This window comes from Drosophila novamexicana, unplaced genomic scaffold, assembly GCF_003285875.2.
Source record: "Drosophila novamexicana strain 15010-1031.04,08,12 unplaced genomic scaffold, DnovRS2.1 tig00000820-arrow-pilon, whole genome shotgun sequence".
NCBI lineage: Eukaryota > Metazoa > Arthropoda > Insecta > Diptera > Drosophilidae > Drosophila > Drosophila novamexicana.
Genome location: NW_020824828.1, coordinates 1891298 through 1908726, shown reverse-complemented (window position 1 = coordinate 1908726; position 17429 = coordinate 1891298). Strand labels below are relative to the sequence as shown.

At 41.6% G+C, this 17429-nt stretch overlaps 3 protein-coding genes across 3 annotated transcripts; 1 reads left to right on the top strand and 2 right to left on the bottom strand.

Annotated features, from left to right (window-relative positions):
• Nucleotides 1–7129, top strand: LOC115764435 (poly(A) RNA polymerase, mitochondrial). The gene is made up of 4 exons (XM_030707438.1): nucleotides 1–77; nucleotides 135–463; nucleotides 520–1411; nucleotides 5444–7129. The coding sequence occupies exons 2-4, from the start codon at nucleotides 367–369 to the stop codon at nucleotides 6303–6305; spliced, it is 1851 nt and encodes a 616-aa protein (XP_030563298.1). The 5' UTR covers nucleotides 1–77; nucleotides 135–366; the 3' UTR covers nucleotides 6306–7129.
• On the bottom strand, nucleotides 2451–4513 carry LOC115764436 (tetraspanin-2A). The gene is made up of 2 exons (XM_030707439.1): nucleotides 4378–4513; nucleotides 2451–3499 (listed from the first exon to the last, which is right to left on the bottom strand). The coding sequence occupies exon 2, from the start codon at nucleotides 3488–3490 to the stop codon at nucleotides 2756–2758; it is 735 nt and encodes a 244-aa protein (XP_030563299.1). The 5' UTR covers nucleotides 3491–3499; nucleotides 4378–4513; the 3' UTR covers nucleotides 2451–2755.
• A 498-nt stretch (nucleotides 7130–7627) lies between the features above and the next one.
• LOC115764248 (N-alpha-acetyltransferase 30A) lies at nucleotides 7628–9556 on the bottom strand. The gene is made up of 4 exons (XM_030707166.1): nucleotides 9339–9556; nucleotides 8798–9152; nucleotides 8497–8742; nucleotides 7628–8429 (listed from the first exon to the last, which is right to left on the bottom strand). The coding sequence occupies exons 1-4, from the start codon at nucleotides 9554–9556 to the stop codon at nucleotides 8265–8267; spliced, it is 984 nt and encodes a 327-aa protein (XP_030563026.1). The 3' UTR covers nucleotides 7628–8264.
• Between the last annotated feature and the right edge of the window lie 7873 nt (nucleotides 9557–17429).

The window sequence follows — 17429 nt, the reverse complement described above, 5'->3', positions numbered from 1 at the left end:
AATACAATTAAGTTCCTGAACATGTAAGCACAGGAATATATATATATATTTTCAAAGCTCGCAAGGCTTCGTGCAGAGTAAGTCGCTTTTCTTTAATAATGCTTTTGACTTGAGATTTCAAATTTTAATTATAGGCGCCAAGGATCGAATGCAAATGTGTGCAAATATATATCGATTGCTGTTGAAAATTAGTCGTGCACAACAATCGATATGTTTAAACGGCAGCCCTGGAATGCGAGTATTGCAGCCCTATAACCTAAAAATTATTAAGCTAAAAAGTAATACACGGTGCATTTTTTTCATATTTCTATTAAAACTGACCACTGCAAGTATATGAGGTTGCCCCGATAGCACCAGCCTGTCGCTATGAACACCCTAATGCGCCGAGCACTGCTGCTCATGCACTCGCGCACATATTGCATAAAACAATACGCTGTCGCCGGCACAGAAGCGGCTGCAAAAGGTGGGTAAACAGTGTTCAGTTAGCTGCTGGAGTGCTACTTTCTTGTATTTCTACAGGCAAACTAAACTATGAAGAGTTTATTGACAGCCGGCACCAGCAGGCGCAGCGCAGCATTGTGGTGCAGGTTAGCTCAGAGAAGTCATACCCAGAATTGTATAACTACTGCAGCAGATTCGGACACATTGTCACAGTGCAACACTACTGCGTGCAGCATGAAGATGTGCTGCACTATATGCTGTTGGAATATGCCAGTGCCGGCGAGGCAACCGCTGCCATCAGCTCAAGTGCCTACAATGCAGAGCTGAGCGGCAGCAGCAGTGGCAGTGGCTGTGGCGTGCCGGTGCGGTCACCGTTCCTTTGGTTTAGAGCAGCAACCGCTGGTGCGGGCCGGCGTGGCCAAGCCAAGCTAGCGTCCAATCACAAGGCGCTGCCGCTGAGTACAATCGACGGCACGCGACCGCCGACCCATGATTACTTGCAGGAGCTGCTGCGCGGCGCCGACAGCATCGAACAACAACTGCAACTGTTGTACGATCAGACGCGCTTAAATGATTTGGGCGTACGGATGCGCTTTTTGGCCGCCCTACAAGTGCAAGAGTCCATCTCGGGCATGTTTCCGGATGCGCTGGCCCAGCCATTTGGTTCCTCGGTAAATGGTTTTGGCAAAATGGGTTGTGATTTGGATTTGATTTTGCGCTTTGATGGCAAAACAACAGCCAATGGCCTGGATAGCCAACGCGAGGCGTCGCGTCTTATATATCACACCAAGGAGAACCTGAGCAATGGACGCTCGCAGACGCAACGACAAATGGAATGCATTGGCGATGTGCTGCATCTGTTCTTGCCCGGAGTCTGTCATGTTCGGCGCATTCTGCAGGCGCGTGTGCCCATTATCAAGTATCATCACGAGCATCTAGACTTGGAGGTGGATTTGTCCATGAGCAACCTGTGAGTAACAAACTATACTAATACAAACTATGCCTTTACATGGGGTAGACTTATAGTAGACATATATATATATGTATTCGTTGTCAGTGTCCACAGCTGAATAGACACGTCTGGTCTTTCAGTTTTGAAACAATCTTGAATAGATTCGTCTTTCTGCTGCAGGCTGAACTTGAAACAGATTCCCTTAAATCGTATAACTCTATCATGCAGCTGTCATAAGATCTATTTGACGAATACATTCGATCCAGTCATGCCATGTTCATATCCACTCATATCCACCTTAGCTAAAAGGGTTAGATACTCCAAATTTGAACCTTAGATTCTCGAAGTTCTTAAGTTAACTAACAATGGATGTTTATAAATTTCCAACCACCTTTTTATACCCTGAACCCATTAAAAATGGGTATAAGGGTATATTGTATTTGTGCAAAATCCAAATGTATGTACAGGCAGAAGGAAGCAGCTCCGACCCCTTAAGTATATATATTCTTGATCAGCACCAATAGCCGAGTCGATCTAGCCATGTCCGTCTGTCTGTCTGTCCGTCCGTCCGTCTGTCCGTCCGTCCGTCTGTCCGTATGTATGAACGCAAGGATCTCAGAACCTATAAGAGCTGAAATTTTAGATGTAGGTGCTCCCAGTGCCTGCGCAGATCGAGTTTGTTTTCGATAATCGATAACTTACTCCGTTTCCAAGCAATCGATAAAAATCGATATCGACATCATGTTTTTATATTTTGAGCCCAAGGCAATTAATCTAGAGTATAAATAGTCTTATGTATACGTATGCAATAAGCAGAAGTAAGCTTCTTCGAACCCATAACGTATATATATACTTGATCAGCATCAAAAACCGAGTTTGTACAGCTATCTCTGGCTGTCCGTCTGTATTAGAGCTAAAGATATGGAATTTTGAACGTAGAATCTCTTAGTGTACGAAGAAGAAGTCTTGGGCTTTGGTATCGACACACATGTAGATGACATATATTTATTACCTGAAAGTTGAATAAGAATCGGGCAATAAAGTTCGAAGTTAATCACGATAGGCAAAACGTAGTGCAGGCACTTTATTTAATTAGTTAGTTTTATTATTTTCTTTGAATTTGTTTTATTTTGACCTTGCCCTTGCTCTTAAGCCCTCACTATCATATTATTTTCTTATTGAATGGATTATTTTTCTGGTGGGCCAAAAGCGGCTTTATTCTCTTGGTTTATTAACGTACTTATTGTTCGAATTGAAAACTTATGATCTATTAAGCATGGACATAACTCTTTGCACTCTGCGCTCGTCTAGGCTGTTAACTTAGCTAACTAAATGGTTGTTGCTTTGGGTTGCTGCTGGCCTTCAGCGTCTGTAGTTGGTGGCTTGCTCCTCCTCCTTTTTGACGGCCTGGACCAGGATGAAGCTCATAACGCCACAGATGACCGTCAGCATGGCCATTACCATGGCCAATCCCACAATCCAGGCGGTCTTGCCCTCAAAGAACCAGGTCAGCTCGTCCACGCAGCCACTGAAGAAGGCATTGCCACTGACGGCGTCGCGACAGGAGCTGGGCAATGGTTGGCGCAAATCCAGATAGTCCCATGGTCCACTGGCGCCGCAGCAGCCAATATTTTCCTGAATCATGGTCAGCACATAGTTGGAGTACGTGTATTCCGATGTCGCCACAAATCTTCTAAGCGACACATTCAACAGCGGCTGCAAGCTCGAGTTAATTGTGCTGTACTGTAGCAAAATTGCCGCACCGGCCACCGTGGCCACAAAACCAAATATCTGTGTGCCAATAAATACAAACAGCGCCAGGGTGTTCTCCATGAGGGCACTAAGGCAGCCCAGAAAGCTGACCGCCATCATGATAATGCTAATGGCAATCAGCACATAGACACCAATGTAAAACGACTGAGCCTCCAGTATGCGGAGCCAGTCATTGAAGCCCGGCTCGGCACGCAGCCAGACGGTGAGCGCGAACAGGGCCGTAGATATCATCCAGGCAATAATATTGAAGCAGAAGAGCGTGTATTTCACGCAGCCGATTTGTTTCTCCAGCTGCTCATCGGCGGCGCCATAGCCAATCCCCATGCTGAAAAGCTGTGCGAACAGAAACGATAATAATCATTAAGCAACATATTTAAATAGATGGTGTAGACATGGATGGGGCATGAAATGTTATATACCAATTGAAATATGCTGAAAATGCAGGTGTTCCTGTTTACTTCAGGCGAATGCAAAGCCGCTTAAATGGACAGCAATCGAAAATGTCTTCTCGATTTGAACCGGCGGCCTTCCGCTGGTTAGTTCGATGCTCAGACCCTAAGCCAGACAGGCATATTTATGTGGCTGCATTCATGTTCATGTTTTTCATACAATCTTATCCCCCACCTGCGGTTGGAGTTGCCTTAATGCTCACTTTTAGTTCAAAAAGAAGCTTGCGTAAACATTTCAGCTTGACCACCAGTCAGTCAGGACTAACTTGAGTTTTAGGAATATAGTTTCTTGCCTTGGTTTCAATAAACCCCGTTGAGTCACTGCCAGTATAAAAAGCTGCCCCTAGCACGCCTGACATTAATCATACGAAACCTCAATGCCCTGGCTTCTATTCTTTTATTTTTTATGTGCCCAGGCCTGAAGCAACTTGGCCTTATCAGCGTTGTGTTTAACAAATAGCGTTATCATTAGTTGGTTGGCTTTGTTCGAGCCCGAAGTCTCGCAGGCACAACATGATTAATACACGACTTGCTATTGCAACACTCATTGAATTTCATACCAAAAATTTTGTTTTCTGCTCTATTATTGATCACATTTCTACATGTTTTAACCAACATTTCCTTGAGGGTCAGAACTTTTTAAACTTTTGCTTTTTCGCATGCGAGCGATAAAGTTGTAAATTTTCTATTGCAATAGTTTTTTTTACGCCACTTTCTCACTTATAAAAAAAATGTATTCCTTATAATTTACTTAGGCTTCACCTTTTAAATTGTTTAGTACACACAGATAAAAAAAAGAAGTTATTTTATTTAATACACCGTTAGAGCGTTGTCGCACTTTCTGGGAAGACAGCTCCGTTGGGTTCGTTCGTTGAAATCGGTTTGCCTTCTCCGAAAGCGCTCGCAAAGCCAGCAACCTGACCAAAATATGGTAGAAGATGAAAAAAGAATATATCTATCTCTGTCACAGTTGAAACTTTCAATATGATGACAACATCCAGAGTACAGTTTGGCGGACAGCAATTGTTATAGGCCGAGAGGCCCTCAGATAAGATAAGATTAGATGTGAGGCATGCCAAAGCTTTTGCTGATAAGATTAGATAGAAACAGGTGCCGTATTGCCAAATGCCATATAATGCATACATAACGGTAATAGCGCCATCTCTTTTGCCCATGGAGCAGGTGAATCAGTTACATTATATTATTCCTCCCACCACATTCCGTTTGTTATGATTCACAATTCTCGCTGACGCCGGATTTTAATCACGGACACGAATCGGCCAGAGTTGCTGATAAAACTAAGCCCACAATGCATTCAAAAAAAAAACCATATCCGGTCTGTGGAGGTGGTCAGTTCTCTGAATGAAACGCCACACTATGAGATGGCCTGTGTGCCACCTGCCACGCCCTGTCGCCAATGTTGGCTATGTGAATCACAGATCCGAAAAGCTTTTCAGTTACGCGTTTGTATTTTCGTAAATATTTTCATACACAGGATGCGAGCTAAATATGGTCTCTTTTAAACGTTTTAATTCGAATTTGGCTCATAACCAGAAAATATTTGAAAAATGTATCTCAAGCTTGAAGAAAAACCCTAGGTCCGAGCAAAGCCGGCGAAAGGTGTCTAGACTGTCCTCTATTTTGCAAGCTCATTTAATGTTCGTAGGCAATCTGTCGTGTTCCTTTTGCTTTCACTTGAACCTAATTGAAACCCATTTTCTAGCCGTGTTTTTCTGTCATTGAGAGAGCTTTTTTAAGCAGTGTCCATCTCATTAGGGATGCTATAGATGCTTTAACCTACTTGATGTGCTTTATTCACGTGTTTTAGCACTGGCTTCTACATGTCCGAGCTGCTGTACATGTTTGGCGAGCTGGATCCGCGCGTGCGTCCATTGACCTTTAGCGTACGTCGCTGGGCGCAGTCGTGCGGCTTGACAAATCCTTCGCCAGGACGCTGGATCACCAACTTTTCGCTGACCTGCCTGGTCATGTTTTTCATGCAGCAGCTGCGGCAACCTATTCTGCCAGCTATCGGGGCATTGGCGAAGGCGGCGTCCGCAACTGACATCCGGGTCACCGAGGATGGCATCAATTGCACCTTTGCACGGGACATGGAGCGTGTGGGCTTTCAGAGCCGGAATACGAGCAGCCTGAGCGAACTGCTGTTACAATTCTTTGAGTTCTATTCGCAGTTCGACTTTCACAATCGTGCCATATCGCTAAATGAGGGCCGCGCCCTGGCCAAGCCAGATCACTCGGCCATGTACATTGTGAATCCGCTGGAACAGCTGCTGAATGTGAGCAAGAATGTTAGCCTTGAGGAATGCGAGCGTCTGCGGATCGAGGTGCGCAATGCTGCCTGGATGCTTGAGTCTGAGGTGGAGAACACAACACTGACAGAGAGCGAGCGACACGAGCAATCCTGGGGTCTACTCAATCTCTTCAAAAATCCCGAGAAGTCTGTCATACGGCCCAACATGTTCTTCAAGCCGCGCATGGTCGAGGTCAGCGATCTGTTTGACAAATCCCAGACGGCAGCGATGACACCTCCGGCCGTAAACTACAAAAACGTCACTGTGCGCCAGCAGGTGCAGAGCATCAAGGCAGCCGCACGCAATGAACTGAAGCAGATGCGAGAGTCCAGTACAACGACGACGACGTCCGCAGCCAAAACCAAACGCAGCAGGTGATAACCGGCGGCATTTCACTAGACAAATCCCGGATTAGTGTATATATCTTAATAATTAGAATGTAACTCTACTCTGACTACAAATTTAGCTAACTAAATGTTGTTCATATTGTTAAGCGTTACGCCCCAAGTGCAGCGTACAAGGTACGAGCATGTTGCAGCTGTGTCTAGGTATGTGCAACAGTCCGCGGTGCAGCTCAATGTGGCAGCTTTAGAGCTAGCCCTTTGTGTCGCCACCTACCAATGTTAAGTATTTTAGCTGTTTTTTTTAATTAATAAAATTAAAATCAAAATTTTCCAAGCTGACACATTTTAATACTCGCTGCACAAAGTGAACAAGAGTATATTGTAGAAAGAGACTCGGAACTTATACAATCGCGAGTGTCTATATCTTTCACAGATTTGTAGCTGGACTCATAACATATTAATACATATGCATGGTAAGGGTATTTTGTCAGTTGAAAAGTGATGTCTATATTGATTCGTTTTTTGAGTCATAAGCTGTCTAAATAATATATTAAGATGTACCATCCATATAGATTAGTCAGAATTGTCTTCAGTAGCCATTCGTCAAAAACATCTGAAGTTTTCCAGCGCGGTAAATTGCCACTTGCTGCTCTGGAATCTTGACTTCGAGCTAGTATCCCAGGCTAGTTAATATCGTAGCAATTAGCTCCATTAGCTTGGAGCTCTTCAAAAGTTGAGTTGATTATATGCAACTCGATATTGTTCAATTTCAAAGATGAATCCAATTGAAGCATTCATCTGTTGGTGTTTTTAGCTGAAACAAATTCTACATATATTAATATACGAACTTGTTGCTGCATTTAGCAAACCTTCAAGGATTTAGGCAAGAGCTGTGATCATATTTTTGTAATTGCTCAATTTATTCATTTTGTTTTAATAGTTTTTGTTCTTTTTTTGTATTTTTCTATAATTAGGGCAAAGTCTTGATCGTTAACAACGCGCCTCATGCTGCATTCCAATGTTTTAATTTCTTCCCTATTTAGTTAGTTTTGTTTTGTTTTTTTTTTTTTTTTCTCTTCTTTTCAGTTAAGTTTAAGTTCTCTTCTTTTTTCAACTATGTGTGTAAATGTTTAAAATGCTATAAATTAGCACGCACAATTTGATTCAACATATTCTTATGTTTGTTTCTTTGTGTGTATACAAGTACGAGTGTAAGTATGTGTGTATAACAAAACACAATGCTTATATATGTATAAATTGTAATTATGTTTGCGGTCTTGTGTGTGTGTGTGTGTTCAGTTTCAATGTTTATTTCATACACATACATACATACATATGTATTGCGTTTGTTGTTGCTTTTATAACATAGTTCTAAATAAATATGAATATTTTGTTTATTAGTTTATGTGTGTTTGTTTATGCGCTTTAGATTGTAATATCGTTTGTGTTTAATGTACAATATATTGCAATCGGTTATTGCTTCTGATTTTCTTCGTTTTTCTGCACTCGCATTTAGGCAATTATGTAAGTATGTAAATCACGTATTGCATGTGTACGTAAGGTTTTTATTTGCATGAATTTATTTGTTGTTACTGTTACTGTTGTTTTTACGGCTGCTGCTTCTAAAGTTGTTTCATTTGTTGCCATACGCTTAAATTATTCAAATAATTTACATACATTAATTAAAAAAAAAATAAAAATTGTAAAGCCTAGTTAATAGGTACAAAAGATTGTTTGTCATGCGCCACGTGAGAAGAAATTAAACGACAAACAAATGCCTAATAAAATTAATATTCATATATATGTATAAATATATATATATATATTTAAAAAAAAAAAACAAACAAGAGTCCCGTTCTTGTGAACAGTATGGAAGCCAGCCCAAGGAAAACATTGGGTTTTAACTATATAGTTGAAACAAGGCATCCTATTTAGAGCTCTCGCTTGGCGGCCACTAGACAATGATTTCAACATCATTTAACGATGCTTCGGCTCATCTAAACCAGAGCTTCAAGCGAAGCGCATCCACACCGTTTAAATAATAACGAAAAAGTCGTTTATCACGCACAAAGCCCAGGTTTTCATACAGGCGGAGCGCCGGTTCGTTGCGCATCTCCGTTTCCAGCACCACTTCGTCAGCATTGTCAGCAAGCATGGCCTGGAATGGTATTCAGTTGAAGATTTGAATAAATGCACAGTTAATTCTTGATAAATGAAAGCCTTACCTCAATGGCTTTGGTCACAAGCGTGGTGCCAATTTTAAGCTTGCGATACTCCTTACGCACCGCTAACATCGCTATGTAGCCGCGTCGCACGTTCATATGCATGTCCAGCTTGCATACAATGGCGCCCACATATTGATTATCGTGCGCGGCGAGGAAGCATAGTTTTGGCCAGTTGTAGATGAAATAGCGGTACGTGTATATCGAATATGGCTCAGACAGCTCGGCTTGTATCAGACGCATTATATCCTACAAATATAGTGGGTTAGCGTGTTGGGTTTATGGATCTACTCGGTTAGCTTACATGCATTTGATGCTCGGCTTCGTATTCTTTATAGACTATCTCATCGGCTGAAATGGCAGGTTCAAGCTGGAGCTGTTGTTGTTCTTGTTGGGGCTCTGACTCAGCAACGGCTGCCGCAGCAGCTGCTGATGTCGAAGGCGCCTCGTCCTGGGCGCTGGCCTCCGTAATGTTTGCTGTTGTTGTGGGTGTGTTGGCAGTGATTTTTCTTGTCGCTATTCCAGTATCTGCTGCTGATACGCTTGTCGTTTGCTGATCCTGCTCCCCGCTTTCCGATTCCTCGATCGATGCTTGGGACTTGTTGTTGTTTTTCGCCTTACTGCGGCTGCTACTATTGTTATTATTGCTTCTGTTGCGGCTACCGGTGTTGATGTTGTTGACATCGTTGTTGTTGTTGCTGCTGATGTTGTTATTGTTTATGTGATTGTTGTTGTTGATAGCAGTGTTCTTATTGACATGGCCATTAACAGTGGCCGCAACTGAGGCCGTGCCAGCCATTGGCTCAGCTGTTGCCTTGGCCCCCTCCTTGGCATGGCCATTGCACAGTTGCACCTGCTCCATGATGCCATTGATTAAGGACACATTTGCTTCATCAGTCTCAGACTGGACGACGTGCCCATTGGCCTGGTGCACAATAGCCTTGACTGCTTGTGCTGGCTTTGCCTCTGACTTTTGTGGCTGCTGCTGCTGTATTTTCTTTTTATTTCTGTACTTTTTCTTGGAGGCCGCCGCAGTTGTCGCTGCTGTCGCCGTGTCCGCCATGGCCGCCCGAGTCGCTGCTGCTGAACGAAAGCAGTATTTTAATTCTAAACAGGAGGACACAGCTGAGTGCACTGGTTGGTGAGCGGTTAACGGGGTATGTTGTATGCTTACCTGCTCCAACTGCTGCAACTTCCCAGCTGTTGATGGGCTACGTCACTGTCGCTGGCGGGGAGTCAACGCACTCAAGATAGAATCGCCTTTATTTTTGGTTATATTTTCACAGTTGCAAGTTTTTCATTCACACACCCGCACACACGCACACACACACACTCATACAGCTCCACAAGCGATGGGCGATGTTAACGTGCCTGTGACCAATCGCAGTTATTGGTAACAAGTCACAGTTCCTGAAAAATAAAGTAGCGGGATAAAAGCAACAAGAGCTGTGTCCCATTAAAGTGTATTAATTTAAACTTAATTATAACTAACTCGTCTATAATCTCATTAAGGCATGAGTAAAATATTTATAAAATTGTATAAAGAGCATTAGTTGCTGAGTAACTACTCCATTGTTAAAGGGATTGCATTTTCAAAAGTTACTTTCGTCCCATCATCACATATCACTTAGATTCAAATATCGCAGCGTTTACCATCTCTAACGCACACACACATACGCACACACTTTACTGCTTGTCGCACTTTGTTCATGTTCCGTTTGGAGTGCTCAATTTTATTTAGCTTTATTGTATGCACGTGTGTTGAAGAATATTCAAATTGTAACACAATCAGCGCTAAACGTATATTTATTGTTGCTCACCTCTTCTGTTTTCGTTTTTTTTGTGACTCGATTTGTTCGCTTGGTTATGAATAAATACACTCGCATACACACGACCACATGTAACACAGCGAACAGCTGTGCACACGCATTTCAGTTGTGCAAGCTATCGATTGCTGCCGATTGACATTCATTTCGATTGTCTTTTTCGATACGATAGGCAAATAGAGCTGTGCCGCCTCTTTGTTTACTTTTCGAAAGTGTCTTTTTGCATCATCCGCCTGTCTGTAACTAGACTAGGAAGTAAATTTATAAAAGTAAATAGAAGTGTTAAAGCTTGTTGACCTCACCTACTGAACCTGGGGGCGGCCGAGAATCGATACATAATTTTCTAGTTTGCGCCCAAAATATATTTGACTAATTTTATTGGTAATTACGGTAAACAGAGTATAGCGCAGCGCTATCCGAGAGATACGTTCTTATTTGTTTTATGCATACGTAGATGGCAAAAACTATTTATATTTTTGTATTTCTTCTTGACATACATAGGTTCTATAATTAAAAAATATTCATGCTGTAGCTAAACAACATCAAAATAAATAAGTAGTAACCTTTTTTCACTTCACAATAAATTAGCTAATACAGTAAGGTGTATTTATATAGACATCATATCATATATCATATTTCATACATGTTTTCTTGGCTTTTGACAAAAACTTGGCTTTGTGCTGGAACTGTTTGAATCGAATTTAAATATTTTTAGCATGCTAAACTGCAATAAATGTTGGTTCCCTCATAAATAAAATTGAAATCAAAACCAACATGAAAGGCAACAAATGTAACCTTCGCCTACTTTTCAGTCGGCAGTCAAAACTCAAAAAGCACGTAAATAAAATATAACTGAAATATACCAAGATTAACGTCCACACTTGATACAAATACAACTGTGACTAAACTTTAATTTGATTTCTGTCGCCGCGACTCTGAATAGCTGGCCATGCAAAGTGAACGCTGGGGTATGCTTCCTTCCTGCTTAATTTCGGTGGGGTGGGCACTGGACATCGGCCAGCTGCATGAGTCAACTGGAGCCAGCGTTTCGAAGTGTTTCCAAGTGTGCTTGTCTGTTGCCGGTCGGATCCGGAGTGGTCTTGCCTTATGTAAGCGACGCATAAGCTGCTGCGTCTTGAGAGATTTTAATTTCAATTCGATTTTTAGCTGAGCGGCGCTTAGTCAAAGGCTGCGCACAAAGACAGCGAATATGAAAACGAGATGAACACGTTGTACAATGCTTGCTGAAGATTGGATACCCTAGGGAAGTGCACACAAAATGTAGGGGATGAACAATTGCTATTTCTAAAGTAAAAGTGTTGACTAACATCTCGGTGATAACTTTTTATTGTATATGAAAGTGCAAATTATAATTATTATATAAGGAGTTCATCTTGCTTATATTAAGATTTCTTTTATTAAAAAATCTGTGAGTTGGCAAAATCAAACTATCTTAAGAAATTCAATAAGGAAAATATTCAAACTACCTTTTCGCAAGCAATCGAAGCCAACGATAAAGTTGTTTGTTGCTCGTCGATTTTGTTCATACATTATCTATCGGTAAAATCATAATACCCCTTTTAGTAAATGGTAACAAAACTGCTCGACACACACCGGAGGCCTTTCACTTGGACAGCTCGAAAGCAAACCAAACCAAACCAAACGAGTAAACGGGCTGGCCAAGAAGATGAAGATGACACAAACGAGTCGGGCAGAGGCTGCGTCCACGGCCTTAACTGCACTCGACTGCACATATATTAAGCATACGATATGGAGCGAGCGATGTTAATTAGCACCGTCTGTGACTTTAGCATTTAAGGCATGAGTTGTGGCACCCCTCGGGCCACTGATTGATTGGGCGCTTTATGGCCATGTGAATAAGTTAAAAGATCGCGCTGCGTTGACATCAATTCGACGCCCGCTAACAAAAGACTTAGGCAACGAACTTGGCATTGCTTGTCGCTTGCTGTTGTTACTGCCGCTGCTGCGGCTTCGTCTTCTTCTTCTGCTGTTGTTGGCAGTTATTTTTGTTATGGGTACTTATCGCAGGAATTGGAGCACAATGCACGCAATGCGCTTACACCAACAACATGTGATGTAATCCCGCTCCAAATCGTGCCAAATTGTGCCATCAGCTCAAAGCGATTAGAAGCGTTGCGTGCGGCTGTAGCATGGCCAGTCGATTGAATAATATTCGCTAAAATTTGCATACGCCAATGCATAATCGTAAAATCGGCTCTCTCTCTCTCTTTCTTGCTCTCTCCGTTTGTTGTTTCACTTTTAAAAAGACCAAAAATTAGCAAAGCAAACAGCAAAGTCAAATAAAAGGCATGCGGAGAAAGTGAATGGCCGCCATAAAGTAAAAGCAAAAAACAATAACAACAGCAGCAGCAACAAACAACAAACAACAACTGAAGATGAGTGACAAACCAACGCCCGTCTCTTATCAAAGATGCAAAATGCTGTGCAACGATTACGCAGACTCCGTATGCCACACTCCAACTGGGCCTGGGCATGGGCCACGTTTATTTTTTGCACATGCACTTAGCCAGGTCGTCAAGCAATTTACGTTTTTTGTTTTTGAGCCAGCAGCAGCAGCAACTTTGGTTGGGGCAGTCATGTCTCCGTTTTGTGTGGTGTCATTTAGCCGGCCCCTGTTGCAACTCATGTGCATGGGGCAAAGTCAAGCCAAAGACTCGGAAAATCCAAGCGACAGCCACAGCCACCACACGCATCCAGCAAACAACAACACTTAACTTGGGCACCACTCAAGCGATTATTTGTATACCCTGTAGCCATATGTAATGGGTATAATCAAGCATGCAATAGACAGATCTCCGATTATATAAAGCAAGAAAGAGAGAGAGAGAGAGAGAGAGAGAGAGAGAGAGAGAGAGAGAGAGAGAGAGAGAGAGAGAGAGAGAGAGAGAGAGAGAGAGAGAGAGAGAGAGAGAGAGAGAGAGAGAGAGAGAGAGAGAGAGAGAGAGAAAGAGAGTGAGAGACAGAGAGAGAGAAAAAGGCAGAGAGAGAGTGAGAGATGGAGGAAAAACATCCACTCGCTCAGAGTTTTTACTCACTTCCAGGAATGCCCACTCTCTTCATATCGCCCTTCTTTGCGATTTTCATAATATTTTTGTAGTCTTAATAACATAAGTAGTAAAACCCACCCTCTTGAGGGTATTCAAATGCAAATGTATCAGTACTACCTACTGCGTATCTTATAGCTGATCAAATTCCACCTACACACGTACATTGAAGAAGCTATTAGACGAAATTGCCGCGTCAGCGACAAATTGTGTCAAATGTTGTCACCAAAAAGGTAACAAAGGGCAGACACGGTCTGTGCTGAAACGAACCGAGTGGTAAACATCTTTTTATTTTTACGTACACAAGTAAATGCCAGGCCAAAATGGTAATGCTACAAATTTGTTGCTAAAATCGTTTTTAATTATTTCGAGCAAAATCGTGCAAGGCAGTTATACATATATTTATATATGCATGAACATGGATCTTTCGCTGTGTATTGAGCAAGGGCAGGCCGCGTAGCATTATGCAAAGCTAGAAGAGCACAAAAGTGGGGCATAGAGCGAAATATAAAATAAATACTGCGACGTATGTTAAACAACTATTGACACTAAGTAAACAAATTACAACAGTTTTTTATGTGTGTACTCATGAGTCTTGAATGTTTTCATAACCTTAGCTCGCCCACTCAAGACAAAGCAAAAAGTTAGAAGTGCTTGAAGTCTAAAACAATGCAATGTTAACAGGCCTGAGAAGTTTTTGATTGCAATTCTAGATTCTAAGCAAGATTTTATATTTTGTATATGTTTTTCTTGTTTCGTTCTGGTAGTGAAATAAATTTCCTTATTATGTAGCTATACAATCGGGAAATATTTTCAAAGCTAAACGCTTCTTCCGGATAGACAATATATTTTTCATTTTTATTATTCAAATCGTAAATAACAATGCAGTCTCTCAGATCTTGGCTCAGCCGCACCAAACAATAATCGAACTGATCGTAAACTGAACCCAACTGGTCAGTCGCCGGGCATCAAATCGAATTACAATGCACGAAATGATCCAGTTTCACTAATAAGCAGCCATTGGCTGAGTGCACCGAGAGGCAACGCAGTGCAATGTGATCGGTATATATAATATGCGTATGCATCTGTGTATGTGTCTGTATATGCTTAAGTATACATGTATGTATATAGGCTTCCACCCAATATACATATATGCATTATGCAATAATGGCACGGCCAAAGACAGATCCAAAACAAAACCAAAGCAAACCAAACCAAAGCCATAACATAATGTTATCGTAATCAACATCCAAATCAATTTCAACAAGCGTTTGGCATCGGCATCAAGTGGTCACATATTCCCTAAATGGAGCAGAAAGACCAGCCAAGACGAGTCTGAGCCACGATGATGAGCAGCATGCGTATTTGTATGCAGATGTGTCTGCCAAAGAGAAATGTGGCATGTGGAATGTGGAATGTGGTATGGCAAATAAGTGTGCAGATGCTGTCGAAACCTGTCTGTTAGAATGTCCCTGCCATCTGACCCCCAATCGGAGTGCACACACAACGCTTTTGTCACGCAGGTGTACCTGGTCAAGGCGAGCGAGCCAGGGACAGCACAGCAGCAGCAACACTGGCGTGTAGCCAGCGAGCAGAGTCAGATCAATTTGGCACAGAATCCAAATTGGAATTTCAAATTCAAGATTCCATTCACAGCAGCAATTGAAGCTTCTCGAGAAGCCGCAGCGCTCTCTGTTGGGCACGCAGCAGTACACCTGAGTCCCAACAGACTGAGACAGTTAAGCGGCGTCGGCGTCGACAGCAGCGACGGTGACGACGACGTCGTCGACGGCAGCGTTGTCAGCGTCGGTCCAACCCGTTCAGTATAATTCGAACGCTCATTGAAAATGGTCTGCAGGCCGCGCATGCGCCAAGCCTACAACACCACGTTCACCTCCAAGTCGTAGTCAGAGTCGGATTCGGATTCGGTTTCGGAGCTGGAGTCGCGTGCTCATATAAGCCACATTTTGATAGTTTCACGTTTGAATTTGTATTTTTGTTGTTGTTATTTTTAGTTTTCTTGTGCTTGTGCAACGAAAGTTTAACGGCTGAAAAAAAAATATACATCTATATATATATAAAGCAAACCAAAAACAAAATTGTGAAAATTTGTTCGGAGACGTGACCAGGCAAGGCGTGGCCGCAGCGTAGCGCCAAATTTTTGAAAATGTAATTGAAAATTGATATTGTGTTAACAGCAAATCGACATGTTGGATATTGTATATGATTGGGAAAATGACCAAATGACCTTGACCCGCGTTTGTGCTGGCTAACAGGCTAAAGGCGTGGGCATCATGAGGGGGGCCAGGTGTTGCGGTCTTTGCAATGTTCAAATTAGCATAAGTTTGCATTAACTCATTTGTATTCTGCGCCCTCGGGCAGTCTGAATACACGACTTGACTTGTTTGATAAGAATTATATGTTTAGCTGTATTGTTAACAACAACTACAAAAAAAAGGGGGCGGGCAGTTAACATGTGTGGGCTAAATTGCCATTTGGCCGTGAATTTGGAATTAATCAAGCCAAAAATGCTGCATTAAAAGACCTTTAAAAATTGTTAACTTTAAACTGTTTTTTATGTTGTTTACTTTGAAGTTGATTGTTGCTTATCTACAGCATTTTTATTGCGTATCTTATAGATGAAAGATAAAAGATAAAATATAAAACTATATGGGCAATCAAATCAGCCGAATGGCTCCGACTTAGAGCTAAACATATACAAATATATATAGAGACTATAAGCCGACTGTTGAACTGAATGATTGAACTAAGCAACTAACGTAAACATTTGATCGTAACATACAAAATGTGATTAATTAGAAAAATAAAACAATTGTTTACAGAGCCTGATTTCGCCTTATGCTCGACAACAAAATTAAACAAACCAAAGACAACAAACAATTACAATTGCTGACAGTGTTATAATTCATAGCGAGACAACAAAATGTCAACGCAATATTTTAAACGACGCTTTTTTTCGTAATTTTTTACAACATTATAAAAGTAAAAATAATAAAAAAGAACTGGCAGCGACAACAATTTTAATAAGCAAAAGAAAGCATTAAAAGCTTAAAGTGTTTTTATATTTGTTTCTGTTTTTTTTTTTTTTTTGTTGTGGCACAGGTGAAAGTGTTAATAAAAAGGGAAACAGCAATAAACTGCCAAAAATAAAAAACAAGGCAAATGAAATCAAAAACTAATAATAAAATAAAACTAAGTGTTACATTTGCTTAAGGTGCCAAATCAATTGACTGGGTAAAAGTTGTGCAAATCAAATCGAAAATAATATATATTTATATATTTGTGGCTGGAAATATGTAAATAAATAAATAGCAAAACCGTCAAAGAAACGTGTCAAATAGACAAAAATACCTGAATACATAAGCTTTTATTTAGATGTATATAAAATGCAATTGCAACTACTGCCGCAGCTGTAGCCGGCTGCCTGGTTTGGTTTTCTTTTGATTTTCGTTTTGCTTTTGGCTTGGCTAAGAGTCTGCGTTTCTTTTTTCCGGCCACCCAAAACAACATTCACTTGTCATATGTAGGCAACGCTTGCCACTTGGCTTAACTAGAATCTAACAAAGCCTGCAGCAGCAGCGGCAGCAGCAGGCACAGCAGCAGCGGCAGCAACTGCCAGAGCTGCTACTGCAACCGCAACTAATACTTGCAAATTTGCCATAAACTAAAAGCCAGTCCGGCTAGTAGGCTGAAAAGCAAGCAAACCCGTGTCAAAACCGCTGCAAAAAAAAAAAAAAAATGAATTAAAAAAAATCAAGCAACCCAAAAGCTGAAAACAACAAGCCTTTGTAACAAGTTGCAGTAAAAGTGGTGCGTATAAGTTGCCCTGTCTCTTTCTAACTGGCTGCCCATCTAAATTTCTCGCCCTCCCGCTCTCTCCTTCCCTCCCCCCTCTCTCTCTTTCTCTGTCGCTCCATTACTGTTAGCCGGCTAATGAAGCGCAGCGCTGTTTGAAGTTGATGAATTTTACGCGACTTGTCGCCACTGACTAATTGACTAAAGT

Bases quoted from the DNA above. Each gene is read 5' to 3' on its own strand.
- LOC115764435 (XM_030707438.1), top strand. From the start codon at position 367: ATGAACACCCTAATGCGCCGAGCACTGCTGCTCATGCACTCGCGCACA. The intron at 464-519 runs GTGGGTAAACAG...GTATTTCTACAG, and splicing joins CACAGAAGCGGCTGCAAAAG to GCAAACTAAACTATGAAGAG. The intron at 1,412-5,443 runs GTGAGTAACAAA...CACGTGTTTTAG, and splicing joins GATTTGTCCATGAGCAACCT to CACTGGCTTCTACATGTCCG.
- LOC115764248 (XM_030707166.1), bottom strand. From the start codon at position 9,556: ATGGCGGACACGGCGACAGCAGCGACAACTGCGGCGGCCTCCAAGAAA. The intron at 9,153-9,338 runs GTGCAATGGCCA...CAACACCGGTAG, and splicing joins ATCATGGAGCAGGTGCAACT to CCGCAACAGAAGCAATAATA. The intron at 8,430-8,496 runs GTAAGGCTTTCA...ATACCATTCCAG, and splicing joins TTGTGACCAAAGCCATTGAG to GCCATGCTTGCTGACAATGC.
- LOC115764436 (XM_030707439.1), bottom strand. From the start codon at position 3,490: ATGGGGATTGGCTATGGCGCCGCCGATGAGCAGCTGGAGAAACAAATC.